The following is an 18,996-nucleotide window of genomic DNA, read 5'->3' as shown; positions in this document are numbered from 1 at the left end:
AAGATACCTTCTACTTGTGCAAGAACATCTTTTGTACCCAACTCAATATATTTAATTTCCCTCACACTCACAAAAATGAATGTACTACCTGGATAAATTAATCTTAATGTCATGCTGTCAATGCCACTGATGTTTCTCTATGAGTTATAGTATCACACTTCTGAATGCACTTGACAATCCTATTTCAAACAAGTTGCAATATACAGTATTAGGGATAGTTTAGAGTTTCCTTCCTTTTGAATTTCTCCTGAGTGCAGCATTTGCAATTCATCTTGGAAAACTTATGAACAGCACCATGCATTTGCTTTGTGCCATTCTTCTACTATGCATTCCTGGAAGTTATCAAGCAAGGGGATTATAAGTATTAATTTATCTTTTTAAGTCAGTTTTCCCAGTCTTATGAGTGTCTGAACAAGAAATACTTTTCTTGAACCTTGTTGTAGAGCAGAAAACTTATTACCATGATACTACAGCTGCTCTATGAAAATTTTGGAAGGAGAAAACATCCTTCCATCACTACCTTAAGGGCAATATAACTCTCTCTCCTAATATGTGTATTTCAACTGTTTCTATATGAAAGAAATCTGAAACCAAGTTATTTTTCTTTTAATCAGAGCTCAGAATAAGAATTCTGATACTGACATATCAGAGCACAAGGAGAAAAACCTCATGAATTAATGTAAGTAATGGAAAGCTATGGCAACAGCAAACTAAAATGTACCCATTCTAAACTTAAAGAAACTCAGCACATCAATTTGTTCTGAGCAGAACAATGAGTATAGTCAATTCATGGAAGAAATCCAGAACTGAACAGGGAAAATATAATCTCATCAACCTCACTCTGTTAAAATGTTTGTCATCTTCCTATGCAAACAGAACAGTAACTTCAAACTTGGGTATGTTATCTTACAATGCTCAACTATGAGACCTTTGCTGCTCAATACACAATACTGATTGCTTCCTATAACATCACTTGCACTCAACAGTTACAATCTACAGAACATATATCTTCATCCCTTCTGTGTCACATCACAATATATTGTTTAATCTCTGAATTACTTTAAAAAATCATCTGCAAGGTGGCAATTCCGGGGACTGCTACGCAGTGGAAAGTCCTAAGTACTGGCACTCCTTGCCTTTTGTGTACAACAGACTTGCAGATACAGAGAAGCAATTTGTTAGCATATCCAATATCTTGACAAAACTGGGTTATGATATGTCCTTACCGTCTTCCCACGTAAATGGTGGAGGAGATTCAAGTTTAGGCCGTTCAGGTAAGTGCATTCCAGTTTCATTATTATACCCAATTGCCTCAGCATCTCTTCTAGCTTGTCTCAGAACAATACCTCCTTGATCTCGTAACCGCACAGCAGCTCTGTAGAATATTGTATCTTTTGCATTATATTTCATACAGTTATCAATAATAAGGTTGAAATCTTCTTCAAACTCACTGAGATTTTTATAACCTTGGGTGTCTAACCGTTTTCTCATAGTAGAAAAATCCATAGGATGTTTAATATGATCCAGATAATCAGGAACCTGAAGTATGTTTTTTAAAAAGACATGGACATATATTAGTTATTGTCATTTTGATTAATATAGTAAAACTGAGCATATTATATACAGACAGTCCCCAGGTTACAAACTAGAGTGATCCCTAAGAAAATGGAAATTTGTCTTTAGGTCAAATTTGTAAGTGAGATCACATATAGTTGGCCCTCCACACATACAGGGTTTAGGGAAACAGGACCCTGTGAAAGTGGAAAAACAATGAATATATCTAGCCCAACCCTTGCCACCCAAACTCACCAGTGCCGCCTCTTTGCAACAAAGAAATGCCAGAGAGATTTCTCTCTCTGGATGGGGATGGCAGGAAGACCTGCTTTAGAGGCTTCCCTCTCTCCCCTTTCAATTCTTCTCACTCTATGGTACTGATGATTTTCTACAGCAATTTTTTTAAAATTAACAGGCTTTATGGCAGTTCATTCCAGAGTTCAGGTTGCTCATAACTTGGATGTTTGTAACTCGGGGACTGCCTGTATGTCAAAATGGCAAGAGTGTATATACTGTATCAACAGAATGCAAAATTGTCATAAAGATAAATTGTATTTGTATGACTTTCATTAATTGAACATCAAAATAAGAGAAGTACATCTTGGAGCTTTGTTTTCCAAACCTTCCTTTTTACCCTATTGTTAAAGATAAACTTTTATTTCAAAGTGATCCAAGCACAATCAACTTAACTTTAATATTTAGTTGAAAGTAAATTGAGGTGTTTATGATTAAATGCTGCAAATCTGTCAAAAATCAGATAATTTTATAAAATAAGTATTTATATTGCATGCACCCACAACAAAAGTATTTCATTTTACAGTTAATTTAGTAAATCAAATGTCAATAAATAAATCCAGTGACATCATATATTTCACTAAAGCTTTTGTTAAGATTGCTCTAAAAACACGATTAACAATTATATTGTTCTGTGCTGGTAAACTATCAACCATATCAGAAAGACTGAAGTTTCACCTCTTTAAGATTCACTGGTTGAGCAAATATGTGAGCAGAATCCTTTTCCTGTAGCTGTTCTAGTACTGACCGCAGTAGTACACTAAATGGAGTTAGCTGAAGTTCCATAGCAACCTGTTCCACTTTGATCTACACAATGGAAGAGAAACACAGTCCAGCTCATTACCAAATATGATTGCAAGCTACTTAACTATTACAGTGACGATACAAAGTTAAGGTTTAACATATCAGCCTTAAAAACTCAATCTCAAACAGGTTTAAACAGAAGTAATTCTACTACATTTAATGGGTCTTCCTCTCACATAAGTATGCAGCTAAATGCAGCCTTATTCTTATAATAGTACACTGATGCAAGCAGCAAAGCTACTTGCATTACAACCATTTATAGCTTAAGGATAAAATTCCGTGTGCATTTGGTAACATACCTAACTGCAACCATAACATTTTGCAGCAGCCCCAAGTCTGAGTTTCTGGTGAGCACACTTAGCATATGTGGGGTGCCTGCCAGGAATCAAGCCTCTTCTGAGCCATGTAAAGCCGTTTGGACCACTGTACCTGATGTAAAAGAAGGGTGGTCATGTGAGACTCACCGAGAGTGGAGCTTCACACAACTGCAGCAGCATCCCTCTTCCATGCCGCATACAGCACCTACTGAACTGCTGCACCTGACACGAATGAAAGCTGGTTGCATGCGACTCACCAGGAATGGAGCCCCTGTGTGCCCACAGTGGCATCCTTCTTTCATGCCATGCGCAGCAGCTGTAGGGGCTGCTGAATTTGACATGGAAGGTCGGTTGCATGCCTGCTCCCGGCAAGGCCCATGCAACCAACCTTCTTCCATGTCAGGTGCAACAGCCACTTGAGCTGCTACATCTGATGGGGAAGAAGGTTGCCAGGTTTGCAAAATGTGTTGTGTGAGTGTTTGTGGACTTCCCTTCAGCTTGGCTTGCTTTGCAAGATTGGGCTGAGCATGGGAGAAAGTCCATGAATGCTACAAGAATGGATTCTGCTAAGGTGCCTCCCAATTCTAAAAAGGAGGAACATTACTGCCAGGTATACTTGTATATAAAGGGTAGAAACATCCCACTCCTATCTGATGCATGCAGAGAACCTCAGCCCACCTCTCAAATCTGGTATTTCCATGGTTACACTGCACTTCCAAGGTGCCCCAAGCAACTCATAAAATGGGATGGAGAGAAGGTCTAATGATCCTCCTGAACTTGATGCTAAGGCAAGATAGGAGCTCATGACTGTGCTTATGCTGTACTTCAACAGTTGGCTCAGAATACCCAAGAAGCACAGCTCAGCTGCACAGACTAGTCACTCAATTCCTACATGATATGGAACTCAGGAATAGGCAATATGGCTTCTCCATGCAGCACTGGTTTCCAAGTGGCAAGCACAAATTTAACTGCTGGAGTTCTGATCCCCCAGCTTCATGCTTGGGGGAAGTTGTTCATGAAGTCATGCTTTTGTAGTTGCCTTAAGTGTATCTGTAACCTGATACAACTCCAGTTCTCTTCTAGAGACTGGAAGCTAGGCAAAGGAGTTGTTGTAGACTTTGTGCTTCAGCACACTGTCAAAATACACAACCAAAATAAAATTGTTTCTCTATTATAGGAAGAGTAAGACTCCTGCCAACCATACATTTAGGTCAGCTATCAAAACCATTCAAAATATATCCTTTGAATTACCATACATACCAGCATATAAGGCAACTTGTGTATGAGGTCAATATTTTGGGCTTTCTTTCTGGTGTTTGTCATATGTTGAGTGTATAGGGGAACCCCCAATTTTTGCATTGCTATTTCCAGTTTCATGGGTCCTCTTATATGCCAGTATATAAAGGTATATCTCCAGCAAGAAACAGCAAATATCACTAGGGAAAAAACGCAAATATCTCTAAGCAAAAAACACAAAGATCTCTAGTCCCTGTGTCCACTGAGAGACAAAACATGTGAGAGAGGCTGGCTAGTGCTGACACAAAGTGCATGGTGTCCCGTCCCGTCCCCCCACAGCCCCAAACACAGTCCCTGGAAATATTCGTGATTTTTTGCTAGAGGTATTTGCAGTTTTTCCACTTTTGAGGTGGTCCTGTAGTTTCAGGCATCTACTGGGGAGCTTAGAACCCATCCTCCACAGATACAGGGATGATTTTTTTTCACCTAGCATGTAAGACAACCCCCCCACCCCAATTTTTTCCTCACTATTTCTGGTTTCAAGGTTCATCTTATATGTTGGTATAAATGCTGGTCCTCTATTCAAACTCTGCCTTCATAATTCTACTAAAATGAGTTATTACATACCTGTTCTCTTTTTAATTTTTCTCGTTTTCGTATAAGCTCTATTAACAACCGTGCTCTCTCAAGATCATGGCGTAGCCTTTGCCAGTACTTCAACTTCTCTTTTAAGGCTTGTGTTTCTTCATCATCTTCCCTCTTAATAAAGAAAATAGCAGTTTATATGTCTATCAACACAATTATAACTCATATTCTAAAAAAGTGTCAAAACAATTTTAGTCCAATTACTGAGAAGCTTTTGAAATTATTCCAAGAATACTGTTTTCTCATACAAAACAAGGAGGGATATATAGCTAATGAGCAATTATACTGATTCTAGGTATTTAAGTCATATATAATCAACACAAATCATATGAAGTACTTAATCATGCTTTTGGTTATGATACATACCTGCTGAGTGTTTCTTTGTGATTGCAAACTAGACTGCAGCCTTCTCAATAAAGGAACACCATTTCTGGACAGCCTTTTAAGTAACCAGTAACTGTGTACTCTTTCAACAAATTGTTTTTTCCGCTGAATGGCCACCTGATTCATAATTTTATTTAATCTAAAACAAACAAGAGAAAAATAGTATTTTATAATAAAAGTTACAAACCTTAGCCTGAACTACAAATCTTAATAGTTTTTTTTAAATATTTTTCTCAATTTCCTACTTATGTTCAATTTCCTACTTATACTTTTGAATGACAGGTACTCATCCCACATGTAAATGCTTTTAGCAGCCCCCTTCAGTTTCAAAAGTTTACCATTTACCATGTGTGTCGGTAACAAACAAACAAACAAACGGAAAACTCTATGGCATGAGTAACTAATTCTTTGGATCTTGAGTATCAAAAAGAATTACATGAAACTGGAAAAAATAACTCCTTTTTGAGAGTATTACGTACTTTTAGCAGTTACCTAGTAATAGTTTGCAGCATTCCATACAGCCTAAATTCTTCAATAAATGAACACTTAGTAGCTGGGTTCACATCACAACAAGCAACTCTCTATGGTCACTATGTTTCAAGGTCTGTTACCTCAGTATACCTGACAGATGATCAGGCTTATGGTGGTGACTCTCCTCTCTCCCACCATCTCCTTCCCCCTCAGTCCTCCAGGTGGTATCCCAGGACATAATGCAGCAAAGAAGGAGGCTTCCTCTCTGACAGCCACAATTGCAAGCCAAGTTTGCTGTCACTTGCCAGAAGGAAACTCAGGCAAAGCACCATGTTGGGGATGCCTCTCTCACAAGTAGGACCAAGAAAGAGGAATGAATGGAGAATCCACTGAAGTGCATAACCACCAACCAGGTGTCATTGACCAGCTGATCCTCAATCCTCCCACACACAGAGAGGCATGCTCCCCAAGCCAGGCATTGCTGATTCTCACTCCTGATGCATACACAAGGGGATGGTGTGGAAAGTAGTTGTGTGGTGACCAGTTGATAGCCTGCTCCTGCCCAAAGGCCTTTAGGAATGGAGGCCAGCAAAGCAGAGATGCCTCTGAGAGTTGCACAAAACACGCAGATGTTCATTGGTACGCTCTGGCTAGCCCCAAGAAAAGAGTGGCAACAGGCTGCCCTTGCGAAGCACTTTCTGGTGCTGGCCTTTGTACCATGCTGAGTTGGGTTTGGTACCACAACAGGCTATTGTGGTATCAAAAAACTACAGAACAGACCATTTGTTTCTGTTCACGGTTTCTAAAACTAAATGTACCACTCTGAAATACCATGATGAAGTACAGACATGACAGACAAACAATGGTAGAAACCACCACAGCTTGCTGAGTCAAGCAAACCTATCCTGTGCATATTATTGTTGATTAAATGTATTAATGTATTTTTCCTGCTGCAGTTATGGAGTACAGACCTGAATACAACTGTAGACACATATCACTCATTTATAGCACAGCAACTGTCCCCAACCCCCACAAAAAAAGAGAGAAAACACATTTTGTCAGTTTACAAGCTTCCTCACTTCTCCATGAAATTCCATGGAGATAATTTTCTGACTGAATTTGGCAAGTGGCTATTTACAAGTTTGATTTTTCAGACTGTTCTTTCTATTACTGTGCCAGCTGCAGTTGCTTCATTTAAGCACCAACAGGTAGACCTTGTTTCTTTCTGCTATCTCATTATGGCAAAGTAATCTGGATAATATAAGGAATACTGAAATAATAATGATTTTCTAATAATGGGATGAAATATTTTCAGTGAAAAATAGTTCTATAGATGAATTCTAAAACCTCTACAATAAATGGCTCACCTTACCATTTCCTACATGGAAATTAAATCTGAATTTAAAGGACACTACATACTGAAAAAAACTTCACTAACTTTAACAACTTATATAAAGGCATTACAGGAGTAGATATGATTCTAGTTCATGCACACCAAGCCCTTCCCCCAGGCAAGATTTAGGCCCCTGCCCAGCTCCTCTAGAAAGCCTGAGAACACTCAATGCAATATTAAGAGCTGGATTGAAAAGCAAAACTGGAAACCCTTCCCACCTCCAGGAGCAAAACACTGTGCTCCAACATGACATGGCTTGCATCTGGACCATAGCTCTGCATTGAAAAGTAACAAAATCTCAGTGCATGACCAAAGTTTCTGAGGTTCAGTTACCTTTATGCACTTTCCAAAGATATTAAAATGTTTTTAAATGGTGGTCTATCACCACATATTTACCAAACAATTTGATGTGTTGTTTGTTAATCTCCTGTTCCCATGAACTGTTACAGCTTTTACAGTCTATGGTCTATTTTATGGTATTACATTGATAATTATTGAACTTTTTTCTGTACTTATGTTTGTCAACTTTAGTGTGATTTCAAATTTATTTCTGAAATGTTTAAGATGGATGGATGATGTTTTCTCAGAATTAAGATCCACTATGTTCTGTGAAGCTTTAAAAACACTTATGACTGTAAACAGTATTAGTTCTCTGAAGCTCTAAGAAACAAACATTTCTTGAGCAGACACCCCTTTTTTCTGCACAATAGAAGCTATTCTGGAATCCTCAACTATGAGTAGAAGAAATCTTACACTTATTCTTTAATACTGGTGATCATTAATAGAATAATGGTGTTTCAATAGGAGAATCAGTATGTTCAAATGAAGGGAACACTAATGCACAAAAACTTGTGTCACAATACATTTGTTTGTCTTTTAAGACACCACAATATTTGGCTGTATTTACATACATGGCATACATTTTTTTTCTGTGTAACACCAACATAGTTTTACCATTTCATACCTCCCTTGAAAGCTTTATGAGCTGAAAGGAAGGATATTTATACAGCAGGATTCCCATATCCACACAGATCTGTTCCAAGCCCCCCAACTATCTGCTTGAAACCACAGATAGTAGCAAACAGTGTATTATATATACTATATACAATTCTTTTTTCACCATTTTGTTTGTTCTTACCTTGCCATACATTTTTTTCTTTCCCTATTAAATCAAGAATTTTTGCTTACAGAAAGCACTTCATGACTTCCCTTTCGAGTGGAGGTCAACCATGGATAACTGAAAATGTGGTAACTGAGCCAGCAAATATGGGGGTCCTGCTGTATATTTTTAATTTACTACTTAAATTAAGTAATTTAATTAATTATTGCCATAAATTATCCAAAAATTCTATTTATAAAAAACATACTAAATGTTAAACAATCTAAAAAACTGTTTTCACATGTTAAATAAAGGATTTATTTTATGCTAGGCTCAGACTCTTGATTAAACTCATAGTTGTTTTAACATTCTAGCAGTTCACGGGACAGATGTTGAGAAAATATGTACCATGCACTTACAGTGGAAAACAACTACCCTCACAGCTACATCTGTACTATTGGCACAAAACTAGAAACTCCCTTCATCTTGAATTTGACCACCTCTGCTACTCCCATTTTTTCCTCAATCAATGCACTTAGAAACATTGCAAACAAGGAAATATTTAACTGTTTCTGATATCAGACAGTTCCACATAATAGTTCTCTGGGTTGAATACATCCAACCATATTCAACCCATCAGAGCTGTCCTCAGAGAAATTGCTCAAAATACACCAAGCCTATCTGAAATAAGTACAAAAGCGTAAGAGTACATTTTAAACACCACACATAATAATACAGTGGTACCTTGGCTCACAAACTTAATTTGTTCCAGAACTCTGGTCGTGAGCCAAATTGGTTGTGAGCCAAGATAAATTTCCCCATAAGGTTTAATGTAAATAAGGTTAATACATTCTGTAACTATTTTTTTAATCAGAAAAATGTAAAGCAAAGTGACAAAGAACAACAAAGATCGCAGTCATCTATCCACCCCACCCCATCCCGAGCACGACCACAGCTAACTCCTTACCCCCCCAGCACAACTGCGATCGCACCTGTCATTCCTGCACGTACCCTTCATCCTGGTATGCTGGAGGGGGGGAGATGGGCATGACGTGCTGGGGGGGGGAAGATGGCCGAGATTGCAGTTGCGCTCCTGCATTAAAGATGGGCGCAATCACGGGTGGCTCCTGCAGGAAAGACAGGCATGATCTTGGCCATCTCCCCCCCCCCCCCCCCCCCCCCCCTACCCGGCCCCCCCCCCCCCCGGGGGGGGGGGGCAAGATGGCTGCAATCGTGGCTGCCACCCAATGCGGAGATCGCGACCTAAGTCAAAATTTTTATGAAAATCTTGTTCACGAGCTGATTTGGTCATTAACTGAGGTGTTCATCAGCTGAGGTACCACTGTACATATCATTACAAAGTATACTGTATTTCAAGACCATTTCTCACTTTGCTAAAACATTAAAGTACATACAATTGTTAAATACATTTATCTCAAGTATCTGCTGTCAGGTAACTTAAATTAATGACCATTTATGTTAATTTGTAAAACTAAATAGTTCTGGAAAATTATTTAAATACACATAGGGAGTTATATTTAACCTCCCTGCATGTCTAGTGGTAGTTATCACATATAGTCTTACAAACCCCAGACACGAAAGCATACAATTAAAAACAAGGAATCCCATTAAAAATGTTTTCCTGACTAAATACATTAGCATTGCTAAATTGGGAGTAAGTTCTAGGTGAATCAGCGGAGTTTTCCCTTTAATTGTGAATTAACTCAAACTAACATACTCTCCTTTCTATAGATAGACTGAGTTTTGGGATAAAAATATTATTTTAAGCAACCTGTTATTCAAACAGACCTATAAAGTATTCATTCCTACCAATAAGCTGACAAACAGAAGAACACCGAGGAAAATAAAATAAAGCAAAAGACTAATTAAAGTAGTTATCTATATTTTCTTACCTCTGGGGAGGGATACATGGAGCAGATACTGCAGGCATAACTGTACAGGGTTCAGTCAGTGTTTTCTTTGACTTTTTGGCCTTTTTTCTGACCTTAGATGTAGACCTTGTTTTGGCAGTGCCTTCTTTTCTATAGAGACCATTTTTCATTTCAGCTTCTCCATAAATATTCAGAGGTCTCCTAATAGAACCTGGTGGCGTATGTACATCACAATATGCAGTCTTTTTCACTGAGAATGTTGTGCCACTGCCAGTTAGTTCTTTCACTGGTTCCATTTTCATATACAAACCAGCCTTTTGAGCACATGTAACATGGAATGCTGTATAACAATTTGCTTTGTGGCACTGAATACAGGCACCAACACCTTTCTGTTTACAGAGGTAGCATGTTAACTTCCATCGGGCAGGGGGAATGTTCTTGACTCCATCTATTGGCTCAATAAAAACTGTATTGGCAAATCCAACTTCTGGAATCCAGAGAGCACACACAACATGTCCCCATCGATCATCATCAGTCTTTTTAAAGGCACCTCCTTTGTTTGGACACAGTACACAGTCTACAGGCCTTGAACGCGACTGCAGACACTGCCTGCAGAGCCACTGACCCTCAGGTATATATGGCACCCCGTAACACTCCTGATGCACTGCTAAGTTACACATATCACAAAAAAGAATCACATTGCTGTTCTGACACTCTCCATCCATGCAAATACAACAAACTGCATCTTCATCAATTAAAGACTGATGTTCACCCTGTTTCTGAGTCTCACAATAAGACTCTTTTTCAAAACGGTCCATAAGAAATTCAAACATGTTTTGTGATACAACTGAGACTCCATCACTTTTTCGCTTCTCATTGATTATTTCTAACCATGCATAATCTTCTTCATCCATGTCGTACTCCACTTCATTATCAAGTTCTTCTGAAGACTTTTCAATGAATTTATAGTAAGTTGGAGGCCTCCGTGGTGCTGAAGGTGGGCTGTACTCAACAATATGCACTTTGGGCTCTGGGAGAGTACTTGCTGTAGATGGAATACCATGAGCACTTGGAAGAGCTTCATTTTTCTTTTTAACTTTGTTGTTCCTGTGCCTCTTCGTTCTTAGAAAGACTGGTGGCCTCTCACTATTTTCTTTATTGCTGTTGCATTCACTTAATTCTTGGGCAGTAAGATCATCTTCTAATATAATCTCCAAGGGCTCAAAGATACTGATCCTGTGCAAGCGGCCTTCAATTTCTATTTCTACCATCCTTTGAGCCTGGGCATAGGTCAAGGTTTCTCTAGTAGGGGAGTGTTTAATACTGCACGGAGAAGAAGAGTGTCGTGCTGAAGATACTCGATGACATCTTCCTTTCCTCCTCATTTGGTACTGATTACCTAAAATTATAACCACAATTGTAAAATGCATGTTTTTGCATGAAAACAGGAAAGCAAGAAATAGCTCAGTCTAGCTGGCTTTCTCTTAAAAAGTAAGCTTAATATCTACATTTCAAGAAGACATTTAAAAACTAGGAAAGAGAACAATACTTTTATAAGATCGAATTAAGAATTCCATATATATGTTCTGGAAATGATTCATTTTAATTTTTTAAAGATCTACATTAAACCAATAGGTATTTTGACTTTAAGAGAAAAAAGTAGAAAAAATAAGAATTGCCATTAATACATTTTGGGAGTGGCGGAGGAATCACACTATCTTTAATCTATTCAGCCACAGCAGAAAAGTACATATTCTATGAAATATGAAAATAAGTATTTTTAAAATGACATTCAACATCTACTTCTCATAAGTATTCAGAATTAAACTACAGATTTGCATTATGCATTTTAAGGCAACAATCCTATACACACTTACCTGAAAATAAGACCTATTAAACTTTATACTTACTACTCAGTAGAAATACAAATGATTACACTGGAAACATTGCACATGTACTACATGTAGCTAAGATTAAATATGAGTAGCAAATCTAATAGCTTTAATAATGTATAAACTAGACATTCATACATTAGATTTTTTAAAAATTGGAACAGCCTCAAAAGATTTTCTATAGGACTGAAGCTGGAAAGAGCTTATACACAAGTGTGATCTCAAAGATTATCTACATATCCTAATACCACTTCCATTTTCCAAGTAGCTCCAGTAGCCTCAGCTTGAAGGAGAAAATTCTTCAAATGAAATGCTTCAAACAAACAAGAGTTACAGAACCTGTTTATGACCCTCACATGTATGCTTTTTCACCTTCTAATGCATGAAAAACAGGTGAATGGAACTATGGGAGAAGCAGTCATTCTCATCTTAATCACAAACTAAGAGCTCAATCTTTAGCCATGTCTGACCAGGAAATTATATCTGCTCACACTCTTTAAAGCTTCAATAATACTCATGAATAAGATCCAAAAGGCTTAATCTTCATTTAATATCCAGAGAGCCACCTCCTTTCTCAATCAAATGCTTCTAGAGATTAAGGGACCCTTTAGGTAAAATTCAATAAAGGATGAAGAGCTGCAGCTGGAAAGGACATTTTGTAACCCTACTCCCATGAGCAGAAACAGTATTTGATGAAACATGGGGATGTCTTTTTGGTTCCAGTTAATGCTATAGTATACATTACTCCTGTGAATGTTGAACAGGTTTTAACCTGTTCTAAGAATGACTCTGATTACAAAACATATGTAGTGCATGTGATGGATATAATATAAATTAGGAAGCAGCATGTCCAATGAGTTATTAGGATCTATGACGACATATGAACTGGTCCTTCAAACAAATGTCAATGATAAGACTGTATAATGTAGTGCAGCATACTGTGTGTATGTGTGCGCACACATGTGCACAGAGTACAGTGTAATATGATATTTTATGAGCTGCAACAACTACATTACACTGGCAGAACAGCCCCACACACCAGCAGAAAGTGCTTCCACTCATGGCGACAGGGTTGCAACTAAGGGACAAAAGAAGTGGGGTATTGGTTTCTTTCCCTGAAACATATAGTTTGAAGAGTTATCAGTACAGAAGGAATACTATGAAGGCTCTGCTTTATCATAGGATGGGAAATTTGCTCAATATGCTGAGTCAAGAACAGAACAGAGGGAACCAATGTGTTGCTAAAAGGTGAGAAGAAAAGAAAGCAAGCCAAAAGGGTTATCCTGGGAAAAGTCCCATGACAAAATGCTAACATTTGAGAAAAATGCATTTCTCAATTTGATTAAAAAAGAATAGCCTTGTGTCATCATTTGTTTAAAATAGTGCTTCTTTTTCCAAATGTTTAAGCAGAAACTTACTATTTACTAACAGCAATTACCTGCTTGGCAATAAATCAGCTTTGTAACCTTAACCCTACCAATTAAACAATTCTCTTAAGGCATCACTTCACCTCCTCAATTAATCAACCTCTACCAACTCAACTTTCATTCCATTCATTTTTCAGGAACAAAATAGAATTGTCTATCTAGGCATTAGTAAACAACTATCAGGATTTTTATAGGGATATGAAATAACATATAATAAAGATGCAGGTGACATACTCTTTCAGGACTACAGTCTAGACTAGAATCACACTGTTGCAATACTGAGTTTAACACTTACTCCTTAGTCTTAACCAATTGCTTTAAAAAGTCAATCGGTCAAACATTAAATTTAATCTTGATTATTTTGTATAACAATTGAATATTACTAAGAAATGCTCTGTTCTCTGTGGACTGAAATGATTCTGTGACGTGAACAAAAGTGTATTAAACAGTGTTTTCAACAATGCCCAAATGTTCTTATTGCCTTTCAGAAACTGACAAAAACTAATTATTCAGTTTTAGCAAATGAACAAGATGCTATTTTTCAGAGCTATCAAGGATTAATACCACCTTCTCAAGATCACAGGTACATTCTGTGCTTATTAGACCCCCACACTTGCTAGCAAAGGTGTATTAGTGCACCCACCTTACCTATAAACAAACATTTAAAGCATGGGAGAGAAAAAAGCCATCCTTTAGTCATTCTTAGCATGAACTTTCCCTGAGCATGAAAAGTACCTACATGGAGATCAGTCTTCCACAGGATATGGTAAAATTCCTGTTTTCTCCAGCCCTTTCCTATTCAAACACAAGCATATAGCACACCAGGCCATTAGAATAAATAGGAAGATTGTCCATGGCTCCCATATCCCTTTCCAGCCATACCCTCTTCCCAAGGGGAACAGGGCTCAGTTATGCTCATGGTTCTTCCTGCCTCTGTAACAATTGTACAAGAAATGATAATGCTCTCCACTTATGCTGCAATAACTACAACAGTTGGGGGCAACTTCTGTAATTTAAGTATCTTGCACAATGCACCCTTCAGTGATATGGGCCGAAAATACACCAGGTGAACAACAAACAGTGATGTCTGTTTTCTAGCAAATTTTGAACTAGAAAAAAATTCAGTGTAAATTGAGACAACCTTCAGCATATGATCAGTTTGTATAGGAATATCTCAATAAAGTGATAAAATTTAGCATATTTACTAAATAAACAACACTAATTATGTATCCCATTTTTGTCTTAACGCACAACAAATATTGGACCTGAAATATCTGAAAAAATTAAAGCAAAATGTGATTTAAATGCATCTTGATGGGTTTTACTAGAATTTAAAGACAGTAACATTTACTTTATTTACATTGTTTAAATGAAGCAAAGGCACTGAAAACTGTTGATGCACTAATTCAGTCTTCCCCAACCTGGTGTTGTCCAGCTGTTTTGAATGACAATGCCCAATATCCTTCAGTTAGCATGGCTAGCTTTGGATGCTGGAAGTTGTAGTCCAACAGGGTATCAGGTTGTGAAAGGCTTCACTAAGTAATTTTAACAACCCAAAAAACTATGCATGACTATGATGACACATCTACTTCAATAAACTTCCTTTCCACTGAGATTGTTTAAGCCGCACTGTATTCACTATACAATTTCAATGGAACAACTTATCCTGTTTCACATTAAGACATATATTTCAGTAACATATCCGTATTATCTCCCATACTTACTAGGGATATTCACCCACAAACATTAATTGTATCTCAGCAGTGACCAAGCCTGACTAATACTGTATTTGGAATTGGCATCCATTCTTTATTACCAATGAAACTATGAAATGGATTTTTCCCATGGAAAATATAGCTTTGGATTTGTTTTCTGCAGAATCATTGGTGAGCAGATGCCTGAACTCTAACCATTTTTAAGCTCATTAACTTGGACATTTATAGTTTACTCTGCTGAGAAATTTAGCACATTATAAATCCCTATAAAATTATAGTTTAAGAAAATATTTGTCACACAACTTTAGTTGCAGCCTGAAGCAAGTAATACAACACTTCTAGTAGAAATAAAAGCAAAGAAAAACACATGTTTTATTTATTTAAAGTTATAATAAAAGCTACAGGATTCCAGTCACCAGTTTCTCCTCTACTAACTGCAGCTGTTTTAAAAAATAATAGGGTAGCTGTGTGATGGAATTTGAAGACAAGACACAATTAGAGAAACTTTAATGAGTGACAACTTAAACAAAATCTTTTGCTTTTAATTCCTTCGAGAATACTCATTTTAGAAGAAACAAATACCACTTAAAAACCAATTCAATTATTATTTTACAATGAATGCTAAGATGATAGTGTAAGAAGTTACAACCACATGTATTCCCACAAAATTAGTGAAAGTGCAATGTTTAATCATTAGTTCATAATAGGACATATCCTTCCAAATGCAAGATTTATCCATTCAAACCTATGTCAAAATAGATATTTTCACAAAACAGTCTTTCAGACATCCAGGTAACTCCCTGCTCATTTTCCGAGACTATAATTCCTTTGTTTTGTATTTAAAATTGAAATGGAATTTATCTCTTTAATATTATAAAATAAGGTATGGAAACATCTATGAGCACTTTTACATTACTACTTATACTGAAAATACAGTAGTAAATGTTTTACAGAATAATCTTCATAATGGTTAGTAAAAGAGTACAGTTCCATGGGATCTGTTCCCATTATAAAAGCATGTAGCAAATTTTTCCAATCTGCTGCTTTCCAGATAATCTGGGCTACAATTTCAATAATCTCTGACCATTAGGCATGCTGTCTGGAACTAAGTGAAGTTATAACCCAAAGGGCAATGGGCTGCAGAAGGCTGGCATACAGGATGAATCCCTTAGAAACTGTTCACTTTCATAACAACCCTATAAAGTGGACCACCACCACTTTCACAAATGGAGAAGTGACGAGTGAGTCTAAGAAATGACTCTTAAATCCAGACCTCCAAGTTCCAAGCCAAATTTATGTATTATGTTATCACACTATGTATGGAGTTTACCTTATTGACAACCAGTAACTCATTTCAGAATCTTCTACCTTAAAATAATCAAAATTTGAGAATGAAACTAAAAGTTTGTCTTTGTGTGATTAATCAGTTTAACAGAAGAAAACAGAAGAAATTTTCATGCATTAAACACAAAGCATTTTCCCTGAGCTATAAATATAATCTATACTACAGTAACTACTATAGTAAATGCAAAGTGTGTTCAGAGTATATACTTGCATCAGAAACTAACATAACAGTTATTTATAATTCCATTTGTATGTCACCTACTACTGAGGTCTCAAAGTGGCTTACGATAAGTTATCCAAAAACTAGGTCAGATAAGGAGAAAAATGTACATCATACTGAAATCTTGCTAAAGCTCAGGCTGAATGTTCAAAATTCAGCAACAATAAAAGTGAAAATGTTGCCCATAGTCTAAATAGTCAACTTATTTCTTTCAGAAAGTGCCGACCAAGAAGCCTACATTTTGTCAAATTTATGAGAAAATAACTTTTACAATACCTGCCACTACCCATAGGTGCACTAAGTTACAATTATGGTTATTTGGTATACAATTATGGTTATACCTATTACAAGTCCTATACCTATTACAGGTAATCAAAAGCCCTTCCCTTTTCAAACATACAACTTTTTAGTTAAAACTCTGGTATACAGCAGTGATTAAGAATCCCAGTATCCTAATTCTATACATGTTTACGTTGAGGCATACTTCACAGAATTCAGTGGTACTATCTAGTCACTTGTATTTGATACAAACGAAAAGAAAAAAATGGAAAGTCAGATTTCACTTAAAAAGGCTAAACTGAGCTTCCCAGAAAATAACCCTCCCACCTTGACGTCACTAAACCCATAGCTTTACAGAAAGAAAGGCAGCTGATAATAACCAGAATTAAGTGGTGAATGCAAGTAAGTCACAAAAATTAAAGCTACAATGTACTTATATGCCACCCCTCCTTTCTAGAATGGTTTCACCCGACACGAGATTCAGACACCCCCACCCAAACACTAACTTTTCCCCGCCCCGTCTCCGCCTCATCGTGACATAAACACAGTCGCTGGATAGCTCCAGATCACGCCCCCTCTCCCCTCCCACACCCCGCCCCCGCACCAATGGTTCCTTCCCAGACCCACAAAGTTCCCTTCCCCCATTCTCAGTCCCTCCCCCGAATCTCGCAGAATGGTTTCTTCCACGCCAGGCCCAGCAACTCTTTCTCCAGCCTTTTCCGCGATAAGTCCCCACCGCCTGCTCTCCCTCCCTCTCTCCTCCCCCACTTCATCCACACCCCCGCCCAGGACAATACTCGGGCGGCAAACATGGCGCCCGCCCAACACAACAGCCGCCCGGCTCTCTAGCCACAGCGGAGCTCGCTAGCTCGCTCAGGGGCCACGACTGGACCCGCCAGGCACTCCTGTACGCAGGCCTTTCCGCTCTCACCTGAGGGAGCCGCGGGGACGCGGCTGACAGACCCTCCTGTTACTGAGACACCGGGCTAGGTCCGGTCTAATGGCGGCGCAGGCTTTCGTTCCTTCCACCACTAGTGCCAGGCGGAGGGGAGACCAAGGAGGAAGAGACGGCAGCGGGGGAGGAGGAGGAGGACACCGCGGTGTCGCGGCCGCCCGCGGGCTCCCGGTCGCGGCGGCGGCGGAGGTGGCGGTTGCTGGATCCGGCTGCAGCGACGCATTCGGGGAGGGAGGCGGAGCGCGTCGCGAAGGGCCGCAGTCCGGCTGCGGGTTGGGCGCTGAGGCTCCCGTGGCCGACAAGCTTCCCCTCCTCCCCCCTCGGCACAAACAATGCGGCGGCTTCACCACAGCGCTCGCGCCGGCGGGGGAGGGGAGGAAGGGAGCGCGCGAGGGGGGAGAGGAGGAACAGGACGCGAGGGCGCCAGGCACCTCCCAGCCCCGCGGACGACGACAGCGCCGCGAACGCCCAGCCAGGACTCCGCGCGTTCTGGGGGCGGGGCCACGAGTCTCCCCCGCCGGCCCCCTCTAGGCTCGTCATCCACCCACGAGCCAATCCCCGGCCGGGACGCTCCACGGCTAACTCCCCCGCTCTCCGAGCGGGCACAAGCTGCCGGTCAAGTTGGGAAAGAGTGAGTTTCTGGGCCGGTTGCTTCTTGCCCGCCGCCTCGTATAATGTGTGCTATTAAAGTGGGGCGTGTGTGTACGTTTGGCGGCGGGGGGGGGGGGGGCGAAGGTAGCGTCTTGTGTCGGTGACAACAGCTGCCATTTTAGATTTAGGTATTTGGAGGTTTAACCCAGCTTATTGGCACATCCTACATGGAGCTTGCTTTGAAGCAAAAGGCATCGAGCAAGATGGAACTCCCAGGAGGAAACATTAGGCTGCAATCCTGCGTACACTTCCTTGAGAGTTAGCACCAGTGAATTCAGTGGGATTCACTTTTGTGCAGATGTGCATAGGACTGCACTTCTAGGTTCCTGTTCCAAGCGTACATTACAGCTTTATTTTCTTACTCATGTTTACTCGGAAGATTTTCCACCTAGATCAGTCGGTTTTTCCCAAGTAAGTTGAACAA

At 39.2% G+C, this 18,996-nt stretch overlaps 1 protein-coding gene across 4 annotated transcripts in view; it reads right to left on the bottom strand.

The window, feature by feature from the left end:
• Positions 1–18,372, bottom strand: part of BRD1 (bromodomain containing 1) — a 41,152-nt gene extending 22,780 nt beyond the window's left edge. The window contains exons 1-6 of one of the 4 annotated variants that reach the window (XM_044423324.1): positions 17,898–18,372; positions 10,111–11,488; positions 5,217–5,373; positions 4,833–4,964; positions 2,527–2,655; positions 1,227–1,539 (exon numbers count right to left, since the gene is read on the bottom strand). In XM_044423324.1, coding sequence (XP_044279259.1) covers positions 1,227–1,539; positions 2,527–2,655; positions 4,833–4,964; positions 5,217–5,373; positions 10,111–11,474 — 2,095 coding nt within the window. In that variant the 5' untranslated portion in view covers positions 11,475–11,488; positions 17,898–18,372. Of the gene's footprint in view, positions 1–1,226; positions 1,540–2,526; positions 2,656–4,832; positions 4,965–5,216; positions 5,374–10,110; positions 11,489–14,147; positions 14,189–17,897 lie in introns of those variants that run through there. The other 3 variants (XM_044423321.1, XM_044423323.1, XM_044423322.1) reach the window with 3 other exon arrangements.
• Between the last annotated feature and the right edge of the window lie 624 nt (positions 18,373–18,996).

Source organism: Varanus komodoensis, unplaced genomic scaffold (assembly GCF_004798865.1).
Source record: "Varanus komodoensis strain SLA01 unplaced genomic scaffold, ASM479886v1 scaffold13_3, whole genome shotgun sequence".
Taxonomy (NCBI): Eukaryota; Metazoa; Chordata; class Lepidosauria; order Squamata; family Varanidae; genus Varanus; species Varanus komodoensis.
The sequence above is the reverse complement of the archived record's forward strand: the minus strand, read 5'-3'. Positions and strand labels throughout refer to the sequence as shown.